General features: G+C 37.7%; 1 protein-coding gene across 18 annotated transcripts in view; it reads right to left on the bottom strand.

The window, feature by feature from the left end:
* The window catches only part of MYO3B (myosin IIIB), a 212665-nt gene that overhangs the window by 131034 nt on the left and 54048 nt on the right, over window positions 1-27583 (bottom strand). For 17 of the 18 annotated variants that reach the window (XR_012633931.1, XR_012633932.1, XR_012633933.1 and 14 more), the window contains one exon: window positions 4553-4618. The exons of the other annotated variant lie outside the window; for it this stretch is intronic. Coding sequence is in view for 14 of the 17 variants with exons in the window: in XM_074910360.1 (XP_074766461.1) it covers window positions 4553-4618 (66 nt within the window). In the remaining 3 variants the exon portion in view is untranslated. The remainder of the gene's footprint in view (window positions 1-4552; window positions 4619-27583) is intronic. 18 annotated transcript variants of the gene reach the window in all.

The following is a 27583-nucleotide window of genomic DNA, read 5'->3' as shown; positions in this document are numbered from 1 at the left end:
GAGTAAGGAAACACTCTCATCAGACAATGATACTCACACGTTCTCTCTGATACGATAATTGCAGCATACTATTCCTAGAATTGCCAAAGCTTGTCAAATAGACTTGTCACTCCATCATGGATACATATCTTTCTCACTACACTATACTTACTAATGTTATTGTTTACAATTGAGCAAGCCAATAAACCCACAAATCATGTGAACCAAGGGAAGAATGTGTGCTTATTACTAATGGTGAGGAACTCAACAGCATGCTTTACTGAGTCAAAGATCTTGATACTATGACATTTGTAAAATCTATCATGATTCTTTAGGGGTCAGAACTTCAAACCTGCATGGGAATTTCCCACCTCTACCTAAAACTGTAGTTTTTTACGACTGCTCATTAGAAAGCTGAAGATAACTGTATCCATTATAAATGCCCATTCATCTGTATAAAAACGTGTCATGCAATACTCAAAAGTGGTGGAGATCTTTTGTCAGGTACTACAATTCAGTATTTCAAGTTCATCTGCAGACAGATTCTCAGAGTCTACATCAATGAATAAAATATGAAAACTTACAGATTTGGTGGTAACCTTACACATTACAATCTGTATCTTTTTGACATTTGCAAACCTCTTTGTCTTCTTAGACGCTGTGAAATTAATGACTTATGTCAAACGCATACCATGTTCTCAGTGACAGAAACAATAAAATATTCTTTATGTAATATGCATAGAATGTCACTAAACAATTGCTTAGATTGTGAAAAAAAATTGATCTGCATTCACAAAAGTTAAACTTAAATGGAGCATTAATCTAAATGATCTATTAATTGAATAACTCTGAATGTAGACTCATCAATGTGAAATTCAGCTTGCAAGTCTGTGTTTGAGTACCAAAAACTGAGTTTATCAAGACTAAAAATTGTATTTGTATTGTATTTGCAATGTCATTGCTAAAATAGAAGTTACATTCTGATGATAAATGTGACCACAAATTCTGTAACTTCAGATTTTGACTTTAGTAGTTCCTGAATTTCTTAATTCTTTAATTCCCTCCAGTGCAAGAATGACTAATTAATTCAAAGAACCATAATAGCTAATCATTGGTTAAATAAATTTAAAAGGAGAACGTCTGTCCCTGGAGATACCATTGCTCATTTTAATTAAAATTACCATTTTGTGATGTAATGTAAATAAAGGTTATTGTATCCTTCTGCTCCAAGAACATATTAACTCTTCTATCTACCCCTAGAGATCAGTCAAGGTTTAAACTGCCAAGAAAATTATTTGCGGCATGTGAGATAATTTTAGTGACTAGGGTTTTTTAATTCATTTTAACATATATCCTCTATTATTTCATGAAGAAATTCTGAAGCACTGTATGTCTAAAATGGTGGTGGGCACAAATTGCTATCTTGAGAGCAATGTCATCTATGCTGTAGCTATCGAAATATTCACAAACATTCATGGTCAATGAATAGAGTGAACTGTTTAAAACTGGTATTTTATTTCAACATAGAGATAAACACAGAAAAAAGTATATTATTTTTAGGAGCCAATCCTCCAACAACTGATGTGGTGGTTTACATGGCTTTATAGGAATGGTAAACCCTATTAATATGTAGATAAAATAAACAGATAATTAATTATTTCTCACATTATGAATGGAGCAGCCAAGTTCTTCATGGACAATTACAGTAGTACAGATAAACGGGGCATACATAAAATTTTACTGACCTTTTCAAAGGATGTATGTGCTGCATGTATCTCAGTAGAAACCAAATACAAAATTAGACTGCTGCTAGAGATGACTTGGCTGAAACTGTATTTTGTCCATAATTTTTTAAAACCAAATATCTAACTCAGATTACCTATCTCATTGTAAAAATCCCTATGAGGACAACAGACTATAGTCTTTATCTCAATTCAAGGCCAACAATGCTGAGAATAGAAACATAAATTCACCAAGCTAAGAACTATCTTGACCTTCTTTCCATTCAGATTTTGTAAATAATGCATCTGAATTTAAAATGCTGCTGCAAAATTGTATCTCTTGGGGCAGCAGAATCATAGTTAAAAATGAAGACTTCATTTCTGAAAAATATATGATTACTATTTTAACAGTTCAAAGAGTTACCTACAAAAGCACACTGAAATTTCCAGCTCAAGCATGTTGTGAATCACTATAATTCAGGAGAGAACACTTAAAACAAAAATGCTTCTTGAGCCAGTGGCATTTCGAGGGATGAGAATGTGGGGTGAAAAAAGCTATAATGACCAGTTTTGGCAATCTTGGCATAAATAGAATTATTGTGTCAACAGAACTGAACTAAAAAGTATGCTTAGCCAAAGCTGCACGCTTGGTTTCTGTCAGTACACAGGTCTGGCCCACAACTTGAACCAGATAAGCTTGTTATGCAAATGATGTTAGCCATCAGGAAGGAGGTAGATAATGAAATTATTCAAAAGCTAACCACTCATCACAATGGTGACAGAAACATCAGGCAAGGTCCTAACATATGGATAAAAGGCAGTATGGAATTTATAAAATCACTGCTTTTAATTTATCATAACTAAGCTGTCACAAGGTGGGCATCAACAAAGGCATAACTAACACATATAAATGAGCCAATTATCAGTAACAGCCAAAAGGGTTTCAGTTCTATGATACAGTGTTACATTATTTTTTTTCTAGAAAATTTACTAATGTAAATCCAAGCCTCCACAAAAACTGCTTGTAACCTCTGCATCATAACAACTTTTCTAACACATGCCTGAGAATGAAGGAACATCACAGAGAACTCCATTTCAGTGTTCTCTTGAAGGTAGTTATAGAATCAGCATATTTATTACAATTGTTGCATCTCTCCATGTTGAGACTGCGCGTGAGCATACTTGCTTACTTCATTGTGCATAATACTGTAGAAATGAAAAGCAAGGTTTGAGAACCTGCAGATGTTGCTGGTCAGAGGAAGTAATTAAAAATCAATGTGATTAAAAATATACAATTTGAAGGTACCAAAAACCCAAAGGACAAGATTAAAAACTAGTATAGCCATAAAGTACTAACATCTGACTTTTTTTATGAAGAGTGGATGTTGAACTAAAGGACTGAACAAATGTTAAGAAAGAAACTTAGTTTTTTGTATTGTTATCAAGCTCTGCAGGGGCTTCTAAACAGGAAGATACCAACCCCCACCACCACCCCAAAATCTGTATAACAATGCTGAAGGTTAATGTACAATGTTTCTGAGAAAGGAGTGTAATCTTATTTATCAGATGCACTGACTCTCAAAAGCACAAGTGGAATATAACCCACCAGTGCTAGAGTCCCCCAGAACATAGGCTACAGTCCATAAATACTGTAAAAGCAATGTTTCTCAATAACAGAACAAAATTAATCCACCACTCAGTGACAGTTGTAATAACACAGATTCCACCACAGATCACAATGTACACTGCTGTGTAAACAAGAACATGCATTATGGAGAAACAGAACTTGGGTCAATATGCTCTAGAGGAATGTACTCTACTACCTACACTGGAAGAGATTCTGAGTTACACTGCAGTAATGATAGTAACAATCTTCCTCTGTAGGCCAACCATTAGAGTGTACCTCACCTTCCTGTCTGATCAGCATAGTAAATAAGAATATTTTTCAGGGATTATTAATAAAATTTGCATTAGTCTATTTTTAACTTCTCCTAAAAGTGGGAAGACACTACTACATAACTGACTGAAAAAGGTATCAGGTAAGGATACTGTACTCCTCCACAAGTAACTAGATACAGAACAGATTCAAAATGCAGTTGTGCGTATTTTCAAACCTATCTTGAAAAGTCAATCTGAGGAGTAGTGTTTGAAATATTTGGTTATTTGATCAGTGTAAGCTTCCCAAGGGTTTGGTAATATTATTCCCCATATTACACAGTTTAGGCTGTAATAGGTCACAATGAAATCCTGAGGAACCCTACAATTCACTCATAAAAGTTGCTGTAAGATTTTTGAATATAATGCTAGCAACTACTAAATTGTGATTTCTTAGCTTCACTGTAAAAAGCAGGAAGTAAAGCAAAAGCGTATTTTAGTTCAGTCACAGCTGCATCCAGAAAGTTGGTACCGTCTAGGTAACATATTACACTCTTGGTACAGCTGGTGCTCAATTACATATATTGGGTATACAACCTACTGAATATTAGTAGAGTGGAAAAAGGCCACAATTCCCATCCTTGTCTTTCCAGTTCTTAATTTAAATTGACCAGTAGTCATTTTCACTAACCCTTTTTTCTCCTTGACACAAAATTTCACTGCAAAACCACCAAAGAAATCAGGCATATTTATAAACCTGTCCCAGGTCCATTCAGAGAAGCCGTAAAGTAAATTACATGAGAAGATCAAACTGTGCTGTATAGCTTTTTGAAAGTGAAGCATGATCTAGAGTCTATGAAAAGAAAACCGAAGTTGAAGACCTGCAAAAGCAACAACTCCATCAACAAATTCTGCTTTTAGATTGACACATGTAGTCCTTGCTGAATTAACTGTTTTTAAAAGAAAATAAAACTCACTGTGAAATGAAATGGTTGAATCCTCTGCACCATTTTTCAGGATGTAGCAAAGTAGGAGGAGGATTCCTGAAAAAATACAAAGTTTGGGGGTTTAAAATGTTAATGTTTACTGGAATTATCTCACAGGTAGTCAACAAAGATGTTACTGGTTCCACTAGGGAGACACTGATGATCAAGACAGTAATGCTCAAATTGTCTATGCGTCCTCTTCAGATGCCTGTTGGGCTTTTCTTGCTGCTGCTTGTTCACTGACAGTTTTCTTTTCATGTCCTTCTCCTTTTATGTCAATACCTTTGAAGCTGGTAGTCAGCATAGCTCACAGTGTGCTTCCCAACATTTCCCTTTCAATTCAGCCTGACTCAGAAAGGATCAACTGGAACTGGAATATTAACCTAGCCATCACACCACTTAAGCCCTTTAACCCAGACTGCTGCCAGCAATCTGTAGGATTTTCAGTCTTGATTTCAGTCTGTATTCAGTTTGGATGACACTGTAAACTCTAAAACTATTACAAATAGATCTTATTGTTAAAGTGTCATTTGGCAGACTATTTTATATTACATAGTAAGATGGCTTTTTGTAAGAATAATCTTTTAAATTCTGATGGGTTCCATGTTAATTAGCATATAATTACTTTCCTTTCTGATTGTTACTGTTTCAGTTAAATTACATAAACATATAGAGCAAAGCCTATACGTCCTATTAAGTGGACCAATTTTTAAATGGCTCAAATTTAAGTGTACAATCTTATATCAAGAAGTGTTCACAAATCACATATTGTATTATATACTATGTTATCTTCCAGAGGTTTCTTCTGCAATTTAAGGTTTGATAGGTACTGAAGTCTATTTAACTTTTTAAGATTAAACTTGTATTTTATGAAGCCTTAATAATTTGTCTCTTACTGCATTTGAGGACTTAATGCAAAGGGTCACATATTACTGAGCTGGGAGAAAAAAAGACATTCTACAACAGAACACTCACTAGTATTCTGGATTACATCATGAATCACCTCATTTATACTGAGGCCACATTCTTAAGAACCTCTTTCTCTACAATGAAAATGATTATCAGTCCACACATCATACATGCATGAACTCTGTTAACAGCTTCAAGGGACAGGCAGCTGGAGTCAGTATATGTTTTTAGTCTTTATTTTGCAGGAATGGTGCTCTATCTGACAATTTGGATTCTGGTAAGATCAACTTTTATTGTATTGTGAAGTACATCGTATTTCTTTTTAGAATGATACCAACACTATCTACTGAATATTTGCTGTGAAGTTTTGAGTTTCACCACAAAGTAATTTGTTTTTTCAAAAGCTCAGCTACTATTCAAGAAATACGTAGTTTTGTTTTTTCTGTTCACACTGTTCTTAAAGTCTTTCCATGGTGGTAACAACACTGCTTACAAAAATCATATGGTTTGGAGGCTCTATTAATAATCTCACAAGGAACCTTTTGAAAAAAAAAAAAAAAAGACGCAGAGATATTTGTATTAGTTGCAGCTGTTATGATGGAAACAGGTGGGATTTCATCATGGAAGAACAGACCAGCAGAGCAGATGTCATTCAGGAAGTACATTTAGTCATTTGTGGGTTAATGATTAATGGAGAAAGTAATGTTTTTAACCACTCAGAACATGTTTTGCCCAACAAATTACTAAGATACTAAGCTCTCACTGAAAGCTACCCTCTTAGAGATGGCTAAGCATGTCACATACCAAATCAACACAACCAAGGAATCTAACTCTGCAGATGTTTTCTTGAGCTTGATAATTTGTATTTGCTGACAGAAGATACTATGTTATTCTACCACGTTATTCTTAGTGCCTTTGTAGTAAAAACATAGAACTAGTGGTCCTCTGTACTTAAGTCACTAAACTGATGCTTCAGGTATTCCATCTGTTACAATGAGGTGATAAACAGAACTTTAACTCATTAGCATCTATAAAGTACATTAGTTCCCCCTTATGGAAGATGTTATTTAACTACAAAGTACAAAATCAGCTCACCCTTTTCTGGCGTCATGTCCATAAATGATTTCCAGAAAGGGGCCTAAGAGTGTCAGCTTTCTACCTTTGCTTTGCCTATGACACCACAAACTTGTTTCATGGTGACAGCAGAAAACACTATTGCTTCCGTAGTACCTCCAGCAGTGGATTGCTGCAATAAGGACTCAAACTCAAGTTCTACAGTAACACAAAAACACATAACAAACTACACCATATCCCTAAGTGACATATTGGGAACTGTCAGTATTAGGTTAATGGTTGGACTGGATGATCTTCAAGGTCCTTTCCAACCTAGATGATTCTGTGCTATATGCAAGGGTAACCCACTTTAAGCATTTTTTGTGAGCACACTAAGTCTTTTGCAGTTTGAAATTAATAATCATTAAGATATCTGCAATTCATAATCACATAAAAAAGGTAAAACAACTCACATACATATCAGATACTAAACCACAGAGAAGCCACACTTGTCTTACCACTTCAGCTCCAAGATCAAACTAGGGCTTTGCGATTGCGATTCCAGACTACATTAAATCCAACACATGGAATTCTATGACTTTTGTATATTTGCATCAGCCAAGATCACTACATTTCACCAATATCTGGCTGTTTCTGCAATACTGAGAACACATTCATAGAAAAAAGCTACCTCTTGTTAACTTGCTGACACAACTTGTTCTACTCTTTTCATGTAAAATTAGAATGCTCTGCATGCAACCTTTCAATTACCCTTGCCACATATATAGGAAACTGAAGGACAATATAGTCTTATTTTCTACTGTAAGCAATGGAAATTCTTAGTAGATAAGAATATTATTGCAAAAACTGGATATAACTGGGCTTGTCTCGAAACTGTTCTCTTTTGATGCAAGATGAGTAATCAACTATTTATTTCTCAACTTTGTGTCTTCTTTCCTTTAGTTCTTTCTGTAATTCATAATTAGTCACAGAACTACATGCTCTATTTCCTCAGGCAGATATATTGCTCGTGAGGAGTTTTTCTCCCCTTGTATTCAGTGCTTTCCATGGTCATACTGATGCTGTTTTTCACTGGGAGTTTTGCTTCAGTGAGGACTGCAGGATTGAGTCTGTACAAGACACCCATACAGGAGCACAACGTTCCTTAGAACATGAAGACATTAGTAAACTTATCAAGCAAGAACTGCTGCTGAATTCTGAATGACACACACAGTTATGTGCTGGAAATACTTAAATCTGTTGAGCTTTACGTGTTCCCTGTCATTCAGCCTGCCTCCAAAGTCACAGCTGGTAAAACAAAATTGGTCATTTTACCACAATAAGGCCAATGATGCAGCTCAGCAAGCACCACTCGTCCTTTATCTTAAACTGTGAGCCTAATTACAGACCCCAGATAATAGATATTTGTTGGCAATGACAAAACAAATATTTTAATCTCAAAATACTTCTATGACAAATTTTTAAAAATTAAAAATGCATCTACTATTTTTTAAACTATTTTGGTAAACATAGCCATACTTTTTATAAACAGAAATCAAGACAGGGCCTCCAATGACCAAATTGCATCAGCAGCCTACAATATTGTTTCTAATGAGAAATTAGCAGATGAACATCCAACACCTGTCACCATGAACAGGCTCTGGCAATCACAGCCCTATACACGTAAGTTGCGAATTGTTTTTCTAGCAGACTGAAGAGAGACTAGTTCTGTTGACAGTTGCCTAGGTTTATACATAGACAGTTTTTACATGACATTAAACCATTCATGCATATTTCAAAAAACTAAATGAAACAACCATAGAGAAAGCACGAAGTCAACCAAGCATACTAATGAAATTTTGCTAAAAAAGGTTACGTAAAACAAATGGTTTCTATTAAAATAGGTAACTGACATTAATTAACACCTGATAAATTCTCAGACCAATATGAAGTCCTGCCACTCCAGAGCATCCACACCTTGGTTAATCCTCAAAAAATAACCAGGCAATTCTTGGCTGGGCTCAGAGGATTTTGTAATGCACTCGGTTTGTGGTCCATTCAAATCAATAAGAGGTTTCCACTGATCTGAATGAAAAATTCAGATCCTAAACACTCTCCCTTTCATCTGTCTCCTACTAAAGGCTACCCAAGTTTGACTGACTTCCAGTAATATATTTCACCAAAGTCCACTTGGCAGGAAGCAGAATACTATATTCAGCTTTGTAAGGTTAAGATAGAAACTAAGAGTTTAGGTGCCTGCAGGAGCAGAAAATCAACACAAAATCCTCTGTGTATATGGAGGCAGGCCTTTGAAGTTGCTTTTTAGATCAGTGGAAAGCTGTCATCAATGTGAATGCTGTTGCATGAAGCTTCCATGGTTGGAACCACAGCTGTGAATTGCCTCAAGAGACCAGCAGATCAGAAAGAATACATGATCTACAATAAAACTGGAAGCAACGTCAGAAGCATGGGATGGCAAAATGGCTCCAGGTGTAAAGCAATTGTCTACCCACTGAGTTGATCTAGGGGGCTTCAAATGTAATTGAACATCCTTCCCTCAATGTGCCTAGAATTGTGAAGTCTTGACCATACTGGGCACTGATCTCCCTTAAGTCTTTCTTAACCAGATCTATGAGCAAGGCATTTCCATCCCTATCCAGCCTACAAGGCATGAACCATATGTTGAGACTGTATGTACCAAATCACAGCATATGAGACAGCTGGGAAAGGTGGTAGCTCCTCACATAATTTTTATCTTCTTAGGGCCTAGCACAGTTACATAAACCTTTCTCAGTCAAGGAAGCAGTCAGATCATAGCACTCTAACTACACAGTTAGGGGGCACCAGCAAAATTACCCTTATTCTGAGAACAACGGGTACAGTACATCCTAGGAGAAGATTTGAGGGGAAGGGAGAAGCTTTGGAGGGGACGCTCCTGCCAAATTCACTCTCCAGACACCTTCTCACTAGCAACTGATGCACTTCTAAAGAGTTTCTACTTTTCCATTCCCCCTCCCTTTTCTCTGAAAGGGCTGTTTTTCTTGTGTAAATATCTGGTTCAAAACTGTTACCATACATCTTTAATTTCTTATCTTCTAGAATATCAAAGGCACATATCTATTCAAATAATATGTAAGTGTCTTAATCCTAACAAGGATATGCTGCTTTAAACCACAATCAAAATCTGCTGAGGGAAAAGAATCAGTTAAGAGGAAGGAGAACACAAGACATTACCACCTCATTGCTGAAACAAAAATATCATTCTTGTTTAAATATTTTACTATCTTTTAATTACAAAGACAGATTTATCTGATATTTCCCTCTTTACTGGAATGGATGCTCTTTATTCTCCATAGGCCGTACACAGTTACAGAAGTCTGGATGGGATCCAACAGCATATGATAAATATATAATGAGTTGAAAGTTAAACAGAAAACTATAACTAAGAGACTGTAGGATCCTAATTACATGAAGGGGTTGAGGGTACCAATCCACTTTTTAAGGTTTTTAAGGGTCCTGATCTAATAAAATAAAAATTGGGTTATCGGTGTTCACTCTTTCTCAGAAGAGAATGATGGCTATATATCTTGTAACACATAAACACACATTTTCCCCCTTTTGCTTGTGATTTTACATGACTATTTATTTATTTTGCTGCCACTACTTAGCAGATTAACAGTGAGATATGGGCTCAGCTTCAAAACAAATACAGATCCACAAATGAACACAATTTTATCTACCTCTTTAAAACACACTTAAATCAAGATTTATTCACTAGTCTCCAGCTTAGAATATTTCATCAGCCAGCATAATAATGAGCAAAAATAAATGGTAAAAGGTAGTCAGTTCCAGAATTATGCACAAATCTCCTTTTGATTTTCAAGATTCACTTTATGCATTGCCAAAAGAAAAGTGCTTCAAGAAGACTATAAAGAGGCTGTCAAAAGAAACCTTCTAAGAAACCTCCTTCACATGAACAATCCTGTGTTTCAAAATGATATATCTGATAAATTAAGTCACCTTTAAAGTAATGAGTACAGACAGAAATAACGTGCTAAGCACATTAAATTATTTTGAAGGTCAAATAATAACCTTCAAAAAATGTACTAAACCAAATCTCAATTATAGAATTTTTTAGTTCATACAGACAGAAAGAAAATGGATGAAAAAGTATTGCTAAGTGTTCTGCTTGGGAACATCTGGATTATCTTTGACTTTCTCGGTTGAACATTGCAATTCACAGGCCACTGATTTCAGTCAGATTTGGCAGCTGCAAGGTTTCATTAGCTTTTTCAGGACTTGACAAGGCATCATTTATTTCTGTCATTCACTCTTCAGTTTCCAGTTTTGTTTCTGGCCTCACTGAGACAGAAACAAGTATTTTATTTCAGAAATACTTTTAGATGGAGGTGAAAACATACAGCTTCGTATTCCAGTGGTCAAGCTTCAAAACAAATATTTAGCATAATTGAATTATAATTATGCTTTGTCATCTCATTTACTCACAGAGGTTTCAGAGAGCTGAAGAGGCACTAGCAAATTAATAGCAATTGAAACAGAGGAAGTAATAGTAGAGATTTTTATTTATAACCAGTTCACATCTATACTGCAATGTAGTATTTTGCTTTTCTATTAAAACCATTGCTCTGTGAATTTGTAAAGCAGGAGAATGTCAGTTGCCAAAGAAATAAAAATGGGACAGTAATACTTCTGTGCCTGACTGAAATACATATGGTGTTGTCTAGACACTACACTTCTGTAGCTGGAATATTAAAATACTGCAATTACACTGCACATTTGTAGAATTGTATGGGAAAGTAATGTATCTGTTAAAATCTGAAAGTGAAAATCCCACAGATAAATATCTAAGGGCAAGTCCTGACTTGTATGTGTTTCAATCTTTCACTGTACATCAGCCAGTTTAAGAGGCCTGAGGAGGCCACCTTCCTGAAGGCACTGCCAAGCGGAGCAGATCCGCTCTTGGAAAGCTAAAATTGGCTCAATGGGAGGAAGACTTAGAGGGATGCCACAAACTTTCTTCTAAGAAGTGGGGGAAGGTTGCCAAGGTAAAAATTAGACAATTTGGAGCCTTGACACAGAACCCGGCCCCACAGTTCTGTACTCCTGCTGAGATCTGCCTCTGCCCAGTACCCCCACAGCAGCAAAGGCCCTGTCATACCACAGGCTGTCTGCCAACAGGCTTCATATCGTCCTGGACATGCAAGGTAACACAGGGTACCTGTGATTTTCCAACTGGCTGAGACATGCTTTTGGGGGCCCTTCTTTCCATAAAGAGTAAAACGTTTTCACTACATTACTCCCATGAAAAGATGGACTTGCTTCACAGAACCACAGGAGCATTTTTGCCACTTGTGCTTCTTCTTTACCTTTATTTCTTTGTATGACTAATTTAGCTCTTATTTTCAAAGAGGAAGACATCTTCTTACCCTTCCATTTCATGGAGGGGAGCCTCCTCTTAATTGATGCTCTACAGAAATACAAATAAACCTAACAATAATCCCATAGAAGTTTATTACCGTATGCTTGGTATGGCTGGCACTGAACACGGAATTCAATCATTATGCTTGACAAAAGCAAGCACTTAAAACTCTCCATTTTCAACAGGAAACAAGGATTACTCCTTAGTTGTACTTTATGACTCAAACCTTACTGTTTGTACTTTAATCTGGTTCATAGCATTGTAAGAACTGGTATTATTCTGATAGCCCTACTAGTCTGGTTCAGAAATTAATACTTATAGAGGGAATACATTAGTTAATGGTGGCATATTTCCAATGGACCATTAGGAGGATCATTATAAAAATTCTGAAGTAATAGACTGAATAAATGCTGAAGCATAAAGAGACATACAAGATGTGTAAGAGTACCATTTTTTAAAAAAGCAATTATCATTTAAGGTAATATGCTTTCTGAGCATGAGGACTGTATGTGGAATGGAATTTATTTGTTCCCTCTCCTATTCCATCCAATAAGCTTGATTTTAAAACACTTGAATTTTTGTCTGCTTTTTAAAAACAGTGTATGATTTAGGAATCCTTGTAGATTATAACTGGAGTGAAGACTAATAAACACAGTATGATAAACATGATTAATTTATTCATTAAAAAAAAGTCCCATGACAGCAATTCAAATAAACCCTCTCTTATGCATAACTAAATGACAATAATATCACTAAGACTGTAGCCCAATAAACCTGTAAGATGCTATCTTAAAACTCATGAGTGTCTTGAAACAGGTGGCCAGGCTGTGGAAAATACCCTGAGTAAAATATTGACTCATATAAGCTAGGGAATCTAGGAAAGAATTAAGGTAGTTAAAATAAATTTAAGGCAAAAAACACTAATGGTGCAAGTAATGTGCAACAAAGCAATTAGTGATGTAATGACAGACAAAAAACCCTACAGAGCTGAAATACTAAAACATCATGAAACATGTGAAAATTAAGAGGGATGGGGTTTTTTTTTTTGAATGCAAGATTTAACCACCACCTCATGTTGAATATTCTAGCATAAGCTTCGCAAACATCTCCTGGGTAAATCAACACATCCAGAGAAAAAGAAGAGTTCAAAGGAGCAATGGCAAATGACAGGCATATGACAATGGATTGTTCTGAATATAGGACACAACATCCTAGCAAAAGGAAAGACAAGACAATGCCCAGATTGGGAAAATACCAAAGGAGGAAAAAAGTGAGAAGAGCAAAAAGAAAAAATGAGACACAAAAAAGAAAATGAAGACAAGTGAACCAAAATTCCCAAAGGCAAAAATAGGATAATCTCTCAAAAAAAATCCCAAAACCTGCGGGAGAGCTGAGCATGCACACGACCAGTGTGATCAAGCAATGCCTGTTTATCACAACTAAGAAAGTCCTTTTATAATGTTCTCCCACACACGTGAGTAACATGCAGTACAAGTCCTCAAGACTGGACAGTTAACTTAGCCCGCGCTTTAAACCTTCTTATGACTGGATAAAAAGTGCCACATCAGCCTTGCCAGGCTTCCTGCCTTGTGTAACTTCCTCTTCCGTCCCAACCCCTTCCAGGGGTTGTTTGTCTCGTCGAGTTTCTCCCCCCTCATTCAGGGTCACGTCCTTATCGCATTCTTGCGCGGCTGAGGCTCTTATCAGTCTTGTTCTCATGCAGGATTGCTCACATGTCTATTCTCTCGCAGAAAGTCCTCTTGAATCCCAACAAAAACCCAACCCCACAAGCACCATTTGCTAAACACTTAAAGAGAGCCAAAGAGGACAGAAGTGAGAAAGCAAGGTTAACAGAGAGGTAATTAAAATATTTAAAGTAGGATAGTAATGAAACATGGAAAAAAGAAAAGAGCAGGCAGAAATCATTCTGTTGTGGGTAAGAGAACATTGACATTTGGCATGGGGAGATAAAATAAGAAGATAACCAAGGATATAATCTAGAAAACTGAAATACATTACAGACCTTTAAAAAAGGTATGTTTTGAAGACAGACTGTGTCTACCACAGAAGGCACGCTGTCATATGATAGTCTGCATATCCAGGAATGGGTAAAAACTGCAAAGTGGTGGTGGAGGAAGGCAGAAGGAATACATTAGAATAAAGAAGCAGCTATGAGAAAAGCATGTTGTTAAAACAAAAAGCAAAACTTCAGATGAAATTTGAGTGCTTTGAAAATTATTAGATTTTTCCTATTGGGAAAGGATTTAATCTTTTGTGGGCATCGATCAGAACCATGGCATAAAGAAATGTATAGAATGCAATGGCAGTAAGTATTGAGGATACACAAATGTCTTTTAGCTGTATTTTTCTATAGTAAATATTAAGACACTGAATGAGAATCCAAATCACAACACTGTTTTACCTTTAAAACATTCAAAAATATTAGCTATATATGTTTCAAATAAAGTCAGTTTGTATCAACAAACAAGCACTCTATTTCCTCAACAAATCTGGGAAAAAACACATTTGTGTAATTTTGGAAAGACTGACATTTTCTGGCACCTAACAAAAATAAAACTATACAGTCATGTCTTCCCTGCTTTTTTGGAGTGCAGAGTTCTGACACAACTCTACTGAGATCCTCCCAACTGAATAGACCAAGAATGTAAATTGTCCTCAAAGGAAGGTCTCACAAAGAGCATTTACTGTATGTGTTGATTACTGTATGTGTATGTATGAGTTGGTGGGCCCCATATGCGTCTGTGGAGTCTTTAAAAAGTCGTAATAGGTTCTTCAAGACTTGAATATCCCATACAAGAAACAATGAAATTACAAAACAAAACCAAAAAACCCCCAAAACCCATCCAAAACTAAAACAAGCCAGCTGAGAAGTAAAATATATTTACACCAATAAAAACACAGGTTATAGCACAATTCTTCCTTCCTTCCTGAATTTCCTCTCAGTGATTAATTATGAGGAACTAAGAAGTGATTACATAAATGTTGACATGACATGAGCACTCAATTTTAAATAACACATAGAATGGCTAAACACAGAAGAAAATTACAATTTCATCAAGTCAGAACTCTGCTTTTGTTCCAATGTAAGATGTTTTCTGTTCTTTTTGTCTCCCCATTTTAGAGATGCTACCTGTAAAAGTCAGATGTGTTTGCATGCTAGCAACAGATCATGGATCAAGTTGCCCAATAAAGCTATTTTACTGTAATTCGGAACATCTTTACCTACCACTTGTTCTAATATGCGAACAGTCTGGTGAGAGGGAATCTGATAGAATCTATACTGTGAATGAAGAAACCTAGAAGTTACATTTTGACTAATTTATCCAAACTAAACTGCATAAAGTCAAATTACTTTAGTCAGCCAGGTAGAAAGATGAAAGCTGTAACTACTTAATTTTTCCTAATGTTCTCAGAGACTATGGTGCTGGATGCCAAAGCACAGATATCAACTCCTTCAAGAGGAGAAACGTTCCTCTCTCCTGCATCCCCAAGCTACCAAGGCAAGGTTTGCACAGAAAAAAACCTAAGTGCTCTCCTTCCAAAGCACAAGAGTTGCTTCTCCTGTTCCCATAGACTTATAATTTTTTTGTAAATACAACTTTCAGTCATTGGATCTCATAATTCATTTGACAAGTAGATTAAAATGCCAGCCTTAAATACATTATACACCTAGAGACAACCAGGGCTATGCTCAAATTGCCTCTAACTTTCTTTTAGATATACTATAAAAATATTGCCACTGTTTTTCAATAAAACAAACATAGTTCTCTTTAAAAATAATTACACCTCTCCTGGAATATTTACTTGGTTTGGATCAGTTTTATCAGTTGCTTTTTCAGTCTTTTAACCTAGTTTTATACCCTTTTATGCTTTCAATGCTATTTTTGAAGGGTTACTAACAACACTGGACAAATTAGTCGAGGGATTGTCTCATTCAGACTGGGTGAATTATTGTGTTTACTGTTTGAATTCCCCCTTATACACCTGCATGGATGAAGTGAACTGTTTTACTACAGCACAAACTGGAAACTTTACTACAGCAGGCTGGAAAGGACCTCAGAGGAGGTCTCTAATCCAACCTCCTGCTCAAAGCAGGGTCAGCTAACAGGTCAGGTTTCTCAGGGCTTTATCCACTCAGGTCTTCACACTGCAAATTCACTTTCAGTCAATTTTCGAAAAGGATTCTTAAGTTATCATCAAAGTCAGCACTTTGAAACCCATCCCTTGAACATGGTCTTTTTTTGTATCCCTACATGCTGCAAATCACATTTAGGTCCATATTAATACTGATGCTATCACAAAACTTACAGACCAATTCACCATTATTTACCCCTTTCTTCCTCTTCTTTTTCCCCTTCTTCTCTATTTTATTCCTCCTATTTCTCCAAACACTACTGCTGTAACCTTTGTGAACCTAGCATTGCACAGTCATTTAATCTGACTAGTTTCTGTTTATTCATATGTAAAATGTGGTCTCTCTACACAGAATGCAGCATTTGTTGTCTTGCCTGGGAGTTTTTCTTGGCCTCACAACAGTGGTGAAAACTTGCACCTCCTGGAGCAACTCTTGAGACAAGATGTAGTACAACTGTATTCTAAATGGCCTTTCATTATCATAAAATAAACCCACTGAAATTATTAACTCCCTGAATACTGTAGTTATAAAGATTTATAACCAATGGCTATTCCAAGAAACATTTCTTTAAAATTTTTATGAGTTCTAACATGATTTCACCTGTGATAGGAAAGAAATATAAGACACTAATTGTTAATAGTAAATGCATAGATGTGTAGTGCATTATTACTGCACTAATCATGAGTAATGATTAAATATACTGCAGAGAATTTTAACATTAATCAAACTGATAACTGTAACAAGTAAATCAATACCTTTCAAAGCACAGCTCCTTTTCACCAAATATATTTGCAAATAGTATGATTACTTGTTACTGAACATTTCTGCAAATTACTTCAGAGGGCAAAGCACCCAGGTATTTGGTGACTTTTTATTACAAAAATCAAATAACCAATGCCCATTCATTATAATCTTAAAGATAATTACAGTCTTGCTAGAATGTGACTAGTATCTAAAAAGTTTGTCTTTTTCTTCTGCTTCTATCAGTCAGTGAATTAATTCCTTTACAAATATGAACATCAATATTCTATTTCTAAGAAAAGCATCTGTTTTTCAATTACATCCCATGAAAGTCTCTGGTGCCATGAAATGTATTAGGTGCCTTATTCTCCCTGCAATACCAAACTTTGTGAAGGAATTATCTTTTTTATGTAAAAATCTAATTTAATTTACTTGGCTTAATTCATTATAAGTGATGTGGGCTACTGCATGCCAACATTAACCATAGGCTATAGAATATGTTTTGGAAACCCACAGTGCTAATGGCTTGAAATGCAGTTTCACTTCTTCAGGGCTGCACTCCAAACAGGAACAGAACTTTACTGTTTTCCTTCAGACATCAAGTTCTGACTTGTAGTTATAAGGCACAAGTATGTCAAGTTGCCTGCACACCAAGTGCCCTACAAAATCATAAGCTGAACATGCGGTAACTCAACAGAACACAAGCGTGTATTTTGCATGTGCAGCAACCTGTGGGTAAAGATGTATGCAAGAGAAAAAAAAAGGTGTTTGACAAAGTAGACATCACAGGTAAGATACACAAGTATTAGGAATGCAGGTTTATACATGCATTTCTAAGTTGTCAACTGATATAGCTTTAACCTGAGATAGTGTTCCCGACTTAAACAAAAAAGCAACTCTTGCAGCACCCCGTTTTACCTCCATGAATGATGGACAGCATTATCACTATTTCATAGTGAAATACTGCTCTCTAATATTGATTCGCATGCTGATGAGAGACTGTGTGGTCTGAACATCCTCCTTGTCAGTGTTATGGCTCCAACTCCACATAACTTTCCCATCACAGAGCAACTATGAAGGGGACTACAGGTTTTTCCACTAAGCAGCAAGGCTTATTTAATTTAAACATTATCTTCCCCAAAACCCACTGCAGCAAAAAACCAAACTCTCTGGATTAAGCATGAAGATGGATATCACACTAGGCCATTCCTGACTGGCACAACCACAAGGTGATGTAGCTGACTAAAGAAGTTCCATAGCCAGTAAGTCTAAGGGAATCACTCACCCAGCGTACTTCTAAGGCAGCAGTGACTGCGAGTCTCTTGTGAACCTGAACTTTAATGCAAAGCTTCCCCCCAAGGAAGTTAGATGTGGGAATATGTGGGAAAGTCCTCAACTGTGGGTGATTCCCAACCCCAAAACCAATGTAGTGCAATCTGCAGCCTCTGTGTGCAGTTGCCAGCACTTGGTATTTGAGACCAGCAAAAGGAATTCAGTTTTCCTTCTTTTCATTATTCAGAGAATTTAACACAGTAACTAAGGCTTCATTTGCCTGCAGCTGTTTCAGAGAGAGAAAGGAAAAAGGAAAACGAAAAAAATCCACCAAATCCATGAGTTTACACAATTTAAATCATGAAGGACCATTTTGAAAGTGAAGCAAAATGCAATTTTAACAGACCCTAAATAGTCTGCTTCATGCATGCTCACTTAATACCGAACCAAGACATTCTTAAAATTTCAAGCAGCGAAACCTGCTCTGGTTACCTTGGTGATAAACTAAAGACAAAAATTGCACATAATTGTTGCCGATGTCACTGCTCCCAATTGTTTCCAAGGTTACAGAGTACCTCAAATAATTGTGATGTTTCATTTCTAGACTGTATTGGAAGCCAATTTTCTGTTCTCAGTAAATTGTTTAGTGCTGCAGGTAATCTATCTAAACCTTATCTAATAAGGCATCAGCAGCCTCTCAGCAACCTCTGGTAATGATGTAGATTTATATGTTGAAAATGTAGCTACCTAGTTCTTTACTGAGCAATTTGACTCCTAGATTATCTCAATTATTTTTATCCTAAGAATCTATTTCCATAACAAAGTATATTAATCAATCATATAAAAATATCTGAACAACGAATGTCTTACTGCGAAGCAATATTACATGTGAATGAACTACCTGGAAGGAAGCTGTTCTCTTGGCTGAATGGTGGAAAATTGGCTGTTAACTATTTATAACTGACTGATTTTCCCACCATCTTCAAACTAGCTTTAAATGCTGGGCACAAGTATTTTGCTGCACTAAAAAAAATTCAGCCATGCTCCATTGCAACCTCCAGTGTACCATACACTGTAGCATCAATCTCCCTAAAAATCAGTAACTACTACATGTAAGGATTACTCTGCTACCCTCACAGTATTACTGCCTCAGGACAACTACAGACAATGCTGTTAACTACTGTAGTTCTGTCAAGAAAAGTTTTAAAAACACACTAAAACAAATGTATTTTTAGTCTACAATAATATAAACAAGACTTTGTAGCTAAGCTCTGTCCTCTAAATCGAACTAAGCCACATTTCAAATCCTCACTTCTGAAAGAGACAACAGTCAGTAGATGTCCATCTACCACTTCTCCTTCTGGATGTGCCTTTCATCACTTGACTGCTCTCAGACTGAAGGGCTTGACCTTGTCAGCATGAAATTTTCCACTAGAGCAAAACAAATGGCACTTACTGTATCTTAGCAGTCTGTTATTACTTATGCAATGGATTTTGAAAAGTAATCATTTACTTTAGAAACCGGTTGACTAAAACAGTTTATGTGCGTTTAATGCATGAAATGAACCGCATATGGAATCACTAAAAACATGTCAGGCATCTCAGCTTCTACCTAGAGTTCAGAAAGGGTTAGAGTGCAGCATAAAGAATAAAACAGAGTACCAGAGGTGATTATTTTTGTTTGCTCAGAAAATGGCTGAGACCTAAGCATATTTATTTTCATGATTATTCATTTGAGTTTCTCAATTAATTCATTTCAGCTGCATACATTTTAGCTCTTCTGTTTGTAATTCCTATAAATGTTCTAGCAACAAATATACTGGTAGGAATGTTTGCTGAAACAGTCTGTTTTACATAAGCACGAAAAATATGCATATAAAACAATACCCTTCTATTTGTAATTGCATGTATTCATGACAAAGCCAGTTGGAGGAGAGACTCTTAAAGAATCAAAAACCAGCAACATACTATGCAGGCAAAGTCTTCCTTAATAGCTGAAATAGTAAATGCTTACCACAGACTATTCAACAAGCCACAGAGCATGAATTACTTGCTGAAATTAGGCTATGAATACATCTGAACAAAGAATACATCTGCAAAAATCAAATTCTATCCATACTCAACTTATGAAAAGGAATAGAAAGACAAAAATCAGTAAGAAATAGTTATGTAGCTGTATATACGTTATGTGATAACTGAATAACTAAAGAGAGGAGGGAAATTGCACCAAGATGATTTAAGTTTAGGACTCATTCTCTACTGTCTTAGGTAGTATATAAAAATAATATTTCACTACTTTCTCAAATATATTAAAATGTCATAAGCTAATGGGGAGAAGAACCCATTTTGCTACAATATGGCTGCTAACTGCATACACTTCAATTTTTAGATCTGCTGCCAGATTTAAAAGACTAGTTATCCATACATATTTGGTATGGTTTTAGACACAAACAGCTCTCTGCTTTTTAGACACAGATGATGTAATGAAGGTAACACTACTACCAGCCACTCATTACTCAGTTCAACACTGGCACAAATTTATTTAAGCCTGATATTCAAATCTTAGGATGCATTAGACTTTTACCAGTTCATATACCTGTTAAAAATTCATTAGTAATTAATAAATCCTATATACCTTTATAAGGGCAGAGCCCCTGCCCAGGCATCTTTTGGCACTTTGCAAACTGTGAGACAATGTGATAGCGACAACATGAAAATATCTTGTCCTTTCTCCATGGAATTAATACACGCTGAGCCAGATTATACAAATAAAATGCCAGGTGATTCATCTATGACTAGCAATGTACCCCAGTGATCGAAATGGCCCAGTCCCATTCAACACCTTCACTGATGATCTGGATGATGGGGCAGAGTGCACCCTCAGCACATTTGCTCACGTTCCAACCTGGGAGGAGCGGCTGATACACCAGAGGGTTGTGCAGCCATCCAGAAAGAAGGAACCTCAACAGGCTGGAGAAATGGCCCCACAGGAACCTCGGGAACTTCAGCAAAGGGAAGTGCAAAGCCCTGCACCAGTGTATGCTGGGGGCTGACTGGCTGGAAAGCAGCTTCGCATAAAAGGAACTGGGTGTCCTGGTGGACACCAACTTGAACATGAGCCAGCAATGTGCCCTTGCGGCAAAGGCGGCTAAGGGCATCCCGGACTGTATTAGGAGGGGTGTTATCAGCAGGTTGAGGAAGGTGATCCTTCCGCTCTACTCAGCACTGGTGAGGCCACACCTGCAGTAGTGTCTCCAGTTCTGGGCAGGAGAGATACCAGAGAGGTACAAAGCTACTGGAGACAGTCCAGCAAAGAATCATGAAGATTGATTAAGGGACTGGAGCACCTCTCACCTGAGGAAAGGCTGAGACAGGTTGGACTGTTTAGCATAGAAATATTCAACATTCAAATTATTAATATATATAAATATATGAAGGGAGAGTGAAAAGAAGACTCAGCCAGGCTCTTTTTGATGGTGCCCAATGATGGCAAAAGGTGATGGGCACATATGGAAAACCAGAAGGTTCTGACTGAACATCAGGAAACACTTTTTCACTGTGAGGGTGACTGAGCACTGGCACAGGTTGCTCAGCAAGGTTGTGGAGTCTCCATCCTTGGAAATACTTAAGAACTGTCTGGACATGGTCCTGGGCAGCCTTCTATAGGTGACCCAGATTGAGTGGGAGAGTTGATCCATCCATCCAGTGCTTGACCCAGCAGACTGTTTGCTCATCTAGGCCATGGGCAGCCAGTTTTTCTATGAGAATTCTATGGGGAACTGTGTCCCACAGCATTCTCCTGGAGAAACTAGCTGCTTGTGGCTTGGATGGGCACACGCTTTGCTGGGTAAAAAACTGGCTGGATGGCTGGGCCCAAAGAGTTGTGATGAACGAAGTTAAATCCAGTTGGCATTTGGTCACAAGTGGTGTCCCCCAGGGCTCAGTTTTGGGGCCACTCCTGTTTAACATCTTTATTGATGATCTAGATGAGGGGTTTGAATGCACCCTCAGTCAGTTTGCAGATGACACCAAGTTGGCTGAGAGTGTTGATGTGCTCGAGGGCAAGGAGGCTCTGCAGAGAGACCTGGACAGACTGGAACAATGGACTAAGGCCAAGGCCAACTATATGAGCTTCACTAAGGCCAAATGCCGGGTGCTGCACCTGGGCCACAACAACCCCCAGCAGTGCTACAGTCTTGGGGAGGAGTGGCTGGAGAGCTGCCAGTCAGAGAGGGACCTGGGGGTGTTGATTGACAGCCGGCTGAACAGGAGCCAGCAGTGTGCCCAGATGGCCAAGAAGGCCAATGGCATCCTGGCTTGTGTCAGCAATAGCGTGGCCAGCAGGCACAGGGAAGGGATCTTACCCCTGTACTCGGCACTGGTGAGGCCGCACCTCGATCCCTGTGTTCAGTTTTGGGCCCCTCACTGCAAAAAGGACATTGAATGACTCAAGCGTGTCCAGAGAAGGGCAACGGAGCTGGTGCAGGGTCTGGAGCACAGGTTGTACGAGGAGCAGCTGAGGGAACTGGGGGTGTTTAGTCTGGAGAAGAGGAGGCTGAGGGGAGACCTCATGGCCCTCTATATCCCCCTACTGTGGATGAGTCTCTTTAACCAAGTAAAAAGCGATAGGACAAGAGGTAATGGCCTCAAGTTGCACCAGGGAAGGTTTAGACTAGATATTAGGAAGCATTACTTTACCGAACAGCTTGTTAGGTGTTGGAATGGGCTGCCCAGGGACGTGGTGGAGTCCCCATCCCTGGAGATGTTTAAGAGTAGAATCAACATAGTGTTGAGGGATATAGTGTAGTTGGGAACTGTCAATGTTAGGTTAATGGTTGGACTGGATGATCTTCAAGGTCTTTTCCATCCTAGAATGCTTTTTGAAAATCCAGGTAGATAATATACACAACCTTTCCCTCATCCAATAGTCGGGTAATTTTGTCATAGAAGGAGATCAGGTTTGTCAGGCAGGACCTGCCTTTCATAAACCCCTGCTGACTAGGTCTGATCCCCTGGTTGTCCATTATATGACTTTTAATGGCACTCGAGGTGACCTGCTCCATGACCTTCCCTGGCACGAAGGTCAGACTGACAGGCCTATAGTTCCCTGGATCCTCCTTTCTGACTCTCTTATAGATGGGTGTTACATTTGCCACCCTCCAGTCCAATGAGACCTCCCCAGTTAGCCATGACTTCAGGTAAACCATGGACAGTGGCTTGGTGGTGAGCACATCTGCCAACTCTGTCAGCACCCTTGGGTGTAACCCATCTGGTCCGACAGACCTGTGTGCATCCAAGTAGTGTAGCAGGTCTCTGACCACTTCCTCTTTAATTGTGCTGACCTCAGTCTGCTTCCCCTCCCCATCTCCCAGCTCATGAGGCTGGGTGTGCAGGGAACAGCCAGTTCCACCGCTAAAGACTGAAGCAATGTAGGCATTGAGCACCTCAGCCTTTTCCTCATCCTTTGTTACTATGTTTCCCTCTGCATCCAGTAAAGGAGGGAGATTTTCCCTAATCCTCCTTTTGTTGTTAATGAATTTATAAACATTTTTTATTATCTTTAACAGCTGTAGCCACACTGAGATCTTTTCATAGCCATTACTTTTGTTTTCAAAATTTTAAATCACTGCTACCCTAAGAGACAGTACTGATACAAATGTAACATTTCTCACAAGATAGCATAGTTTGAAGAATTTATGGATCTATTTTACTTTAAAAAGTTTAGGTGTAATGGTATTTGAGAATCTTTTACTTTGTAATATTTTGCTAAAACAGACACACCTAAGTAGTGGCAGCAGATGGAAGAGGTTAAAAGTATCAACTCCCAAATTACCAACTTTGCTAGGTACCTTCTCTTTCATAATTTAGACCCTTCTGTTGGGAGATTTGAAAATATATTCTAGACAGATGACATGTTAACAGAATCATTTCATGGTTCAGTGTCTTCGTAGTATGATTTATCTCTATCTCTAGGCACTGGAGGTCCCTTTTCAGGAGATTTATGAGTTAGATCCAAAAATTCATTTTGATGAGGGAGAACGTGTGCATCATTGCAATACAGAGCATTAACATTTGCTCTAAGACAATGCTTCCTTCTCATTAGCAGTTTTAAGAATGTCTCATGCATGTGATATCACCAACTGTTTCCAAGACACTGCACATTCATACAATAAAATGTTCATGAATGAAAGAGGTATTTTAAATTTGCGTTAGTCCATGAACTTGTATCCCCTTCTTTTCCAAAGCTACATAATACATACAGAAATAAGGTTCCAAAGGCTAGTGTTGAATGAAGCATCTGACTTAAATTTTAACTGCCATTTTCTTCTTCACTTTTACTATCAGATATTTGCTGCAGACACTACATTTTCTGTAGTTCAAGAAAAGTGCTTAAGCATCAGGCCATATTATCAAAAGTCTGAAGTTAATACTTACACACCTTAAAAATCACAGTGTTTTCAGAAGTGCTCAGCATCCAGCATCTCCTGCTGTGAAACTCTGATCAGGTTTTCAGAGGAGTGCAGCACAGTGGGATTACCTATTTTCCACACCTGACTTGAGACACATGGTGAATTCTGGGGGTTCACCTGCCCTCTAGAAATCAGCTATTTTGTTGAGATAAATTCAACATCTAATCACATTTTATGTTGCTTGACTCAATTAAAGGAAACTTTTTTTCTTTTTCTGTTCAAACAGACTTCTAGTAGATGCAAGACAGAATTCTAGATGTGAGAAATAGTGTAAGTGTGTCTGATTCAGGGCAAGGATCAAAAATATCAGATCACTAGTGCATGTTTGTCACCCACTTCACAGTGCAGACAGTTGATAGTTCCAGTTTAAAACACACTAAAAATGGAGGACAGGGAGCAACACATCTGTTTCCCGTCTTTCAACTAATGTTATTGATCTAACAGAAGCATTTATTGGCTTTTCACTAGAATCTTCATAATAAAATCCTTACCCTGAACAAGATGAGGGAAGAGAACTGCAAATAAGAAAGGATAAGTCATGTTCTTTATTTAGAAAGGAACAGCAATCAGACAAGACAGTTGCTGCTTATGTTAAAGGAGATGGAGGAGACAGAGGCAGAAAGACATGATTGAGGCCTTGTTATCTACAATGTCCTGTTAAGAACTATCTTCAAACAAAACACTTTCAACAGACCAGAGACAGAAGTATTTGAATCTTTTTACAGCAATGCTGAAAGGACAGAGATGTGAAAACTATAAAAGAGTTACAAAAAGACAGAGCTAGGAACCTCAGTGCACTAATGGAGAAGGCAAAAATCAAACATCTTAGAGCCATCAGAACTTTCCATATTATCAACTCCTGCTTTACAGACCAGTCTCTGGTCTTATTTAAGAGCTCACAGGGCTTTCACTGCAAGTTCTGTCATTTCTATATAAATAGGAAGCACAGAGAAGTATAACTGGGAAAACAGTAATTTCAACAGTCTTCCAACAAGATATATACCTAGGATGGGACAGAATGTTCATGGCAACAGGAAAGTCTTATTGTTGTTTTCTGTTAATGTCCTCCAAAGAGGGGAATGTAAAATACTTCAGATAGAAATGATTAAGATAGATTTGGATTTAATGGGCATAAGGGGCCTCCTCTGCCAGCAATGCCATATCACCCAAACATCTAGGGGTCCTATGATGTATCCATAGACATGCTCATTTGCAGACCTCTGAGCCATTCAACCTGGAGCTTAGTCCATCCCTGGTTCAAGTTACATAATTCAGACATGGACCAGACATGGAGGTGTTAAGTCTTAGGTTTGGGAATAAAGTTTTCATTCCCCCAGAGAGTTTTCTGGGTACTGAAATTTTGACTACACTTTGCTGAATATTTAATTTTCTAAAGCAGTGTCACTGACCTTCCCTTCCATGGTTATAACTGTTGTATAGAAGGTATAGAGAAGTGCAATTTCTTACCTACTGGAAGAACATTTAGGCTTTGTAACTAGTACCATCTGAATTTAATATCTTAATTACTTCTTGTTTAGACAGCACAAACAGTGTAGGATGTTTGGCTACTGTTAGCTGCTCCCAATTTCCTGTTTAGATTAGCACATGAAAACAGTAAAAGCCAAATCCTTGACTTGAGTTCTACACTCCAGATATAACTCCAGAGATCTTGGGGGTATGTAACTGCTGTGACTGTTCATACAAAGTCATTCATTCAAGGGTTGATTCAAACCCAGTCAAAGTAAAGACTCGCTCATTTCAATTATATTAATTTAAGACTAAGGCCTAGCTCCACAGCTCACAAAGTTGAAACTCAATGCCAAGGCTAAGAGCACAATTAGTGTATGACTCTAGAAAAAAGCCAGTGACCAAACTGACATAGAAATTTAACTACTTTATTCCCTACTTGAGAATGGAAGAATTGTGTGGAAACACACACACAGAGATTTCTGTATCTAGCTTTGGCAATTTCAACATTACTAATTTTTTTAAGTACATTCATGAGAACAGATTATTCGGTGCTTGTTAACAAAACTTGAAAACCATTGCAAGGTTTTCTGCTAAAGTAAAGAAATCAGCAGCATGTAAAACAGATCAGTCTAGCACACAGAAGGCAGTATAAATAGAAATATATGGATCAACTGTAATCAAGAATGTAAGGGAACAAGAAAATAACTCCTGATAACTCTGCCTGAGTGATGTCCAATTGCCATTTACCATGAATAGCAATTTCACCTCTTCTTCTCCAAACTAAGTCAAATCAGCCTAAAACAAAAATTATCCTGGGAGAACACATACAAAAGTCAGATATATGCAGTAAATCAGTAGTCCATTACATTTATTGCTCATTATTCACAGTAGTTTTTACATGTAAGATAAAATGGAGCTTGACTGGAGGGTACCACAGTCACACTGCTGTAACTGTGCAACATACTCTGGTGCCATTTGGTACTAGTGCATTTAGTACATTTACCAATAGCTGAAACCTGATTTACCAGTTTCACATCAAAGCACAAGAAACCACAGCTGAAAGAGGATCTGTTATCAACAAATTAAATGATGTATGTCTCTGTCAGAAATTAGAGTATGGGTACATACACAAGGCTGGAGTTATATAAGGTTATATTGCTTCTTGACGCAGGTCTTGAAACCACCTCCAGAATCCCAGATTTAGAAGCATATACCTTAATATTCAGCTCCGTGGTACCCCAACATTAATGTGGCTTGAATGGCAAGTAACAGTTGTGAGATAGTTTTGGAAACTGCTAACCTCCTGCTAGCGGCTGTTTTCCAGGTGAAAGCAAAACCTAACTGAACAAGTTCTTTCTCACTATATCCCTCAGGAATAGTAAGTTCCAGACTTCACTTGAGACCAGTGCTCTCACCATTCATGAACTGAGGGCAGTCAGATGAATGAGCCCTTCCTCCATCTCACCAGATGTGCAGAATTACATCTTGATTTAAACGATGGGTGGAGCCAA

This window comes from Athene noctua, chromosome 7 (assembly GCF_965140245.1).
Source record: "Athene noctua chromosome 7, bAthNoc1.hap1.1, whole genome shotgun sequence".
NCBI lineage: Eukaryota > Metazoa > Chordata > Aves > Strigiformes > Strigidae > Athene > Athene noctua.
This window is presented reverse-complemented; position numbering and strand designations above follow the sequence as displayed.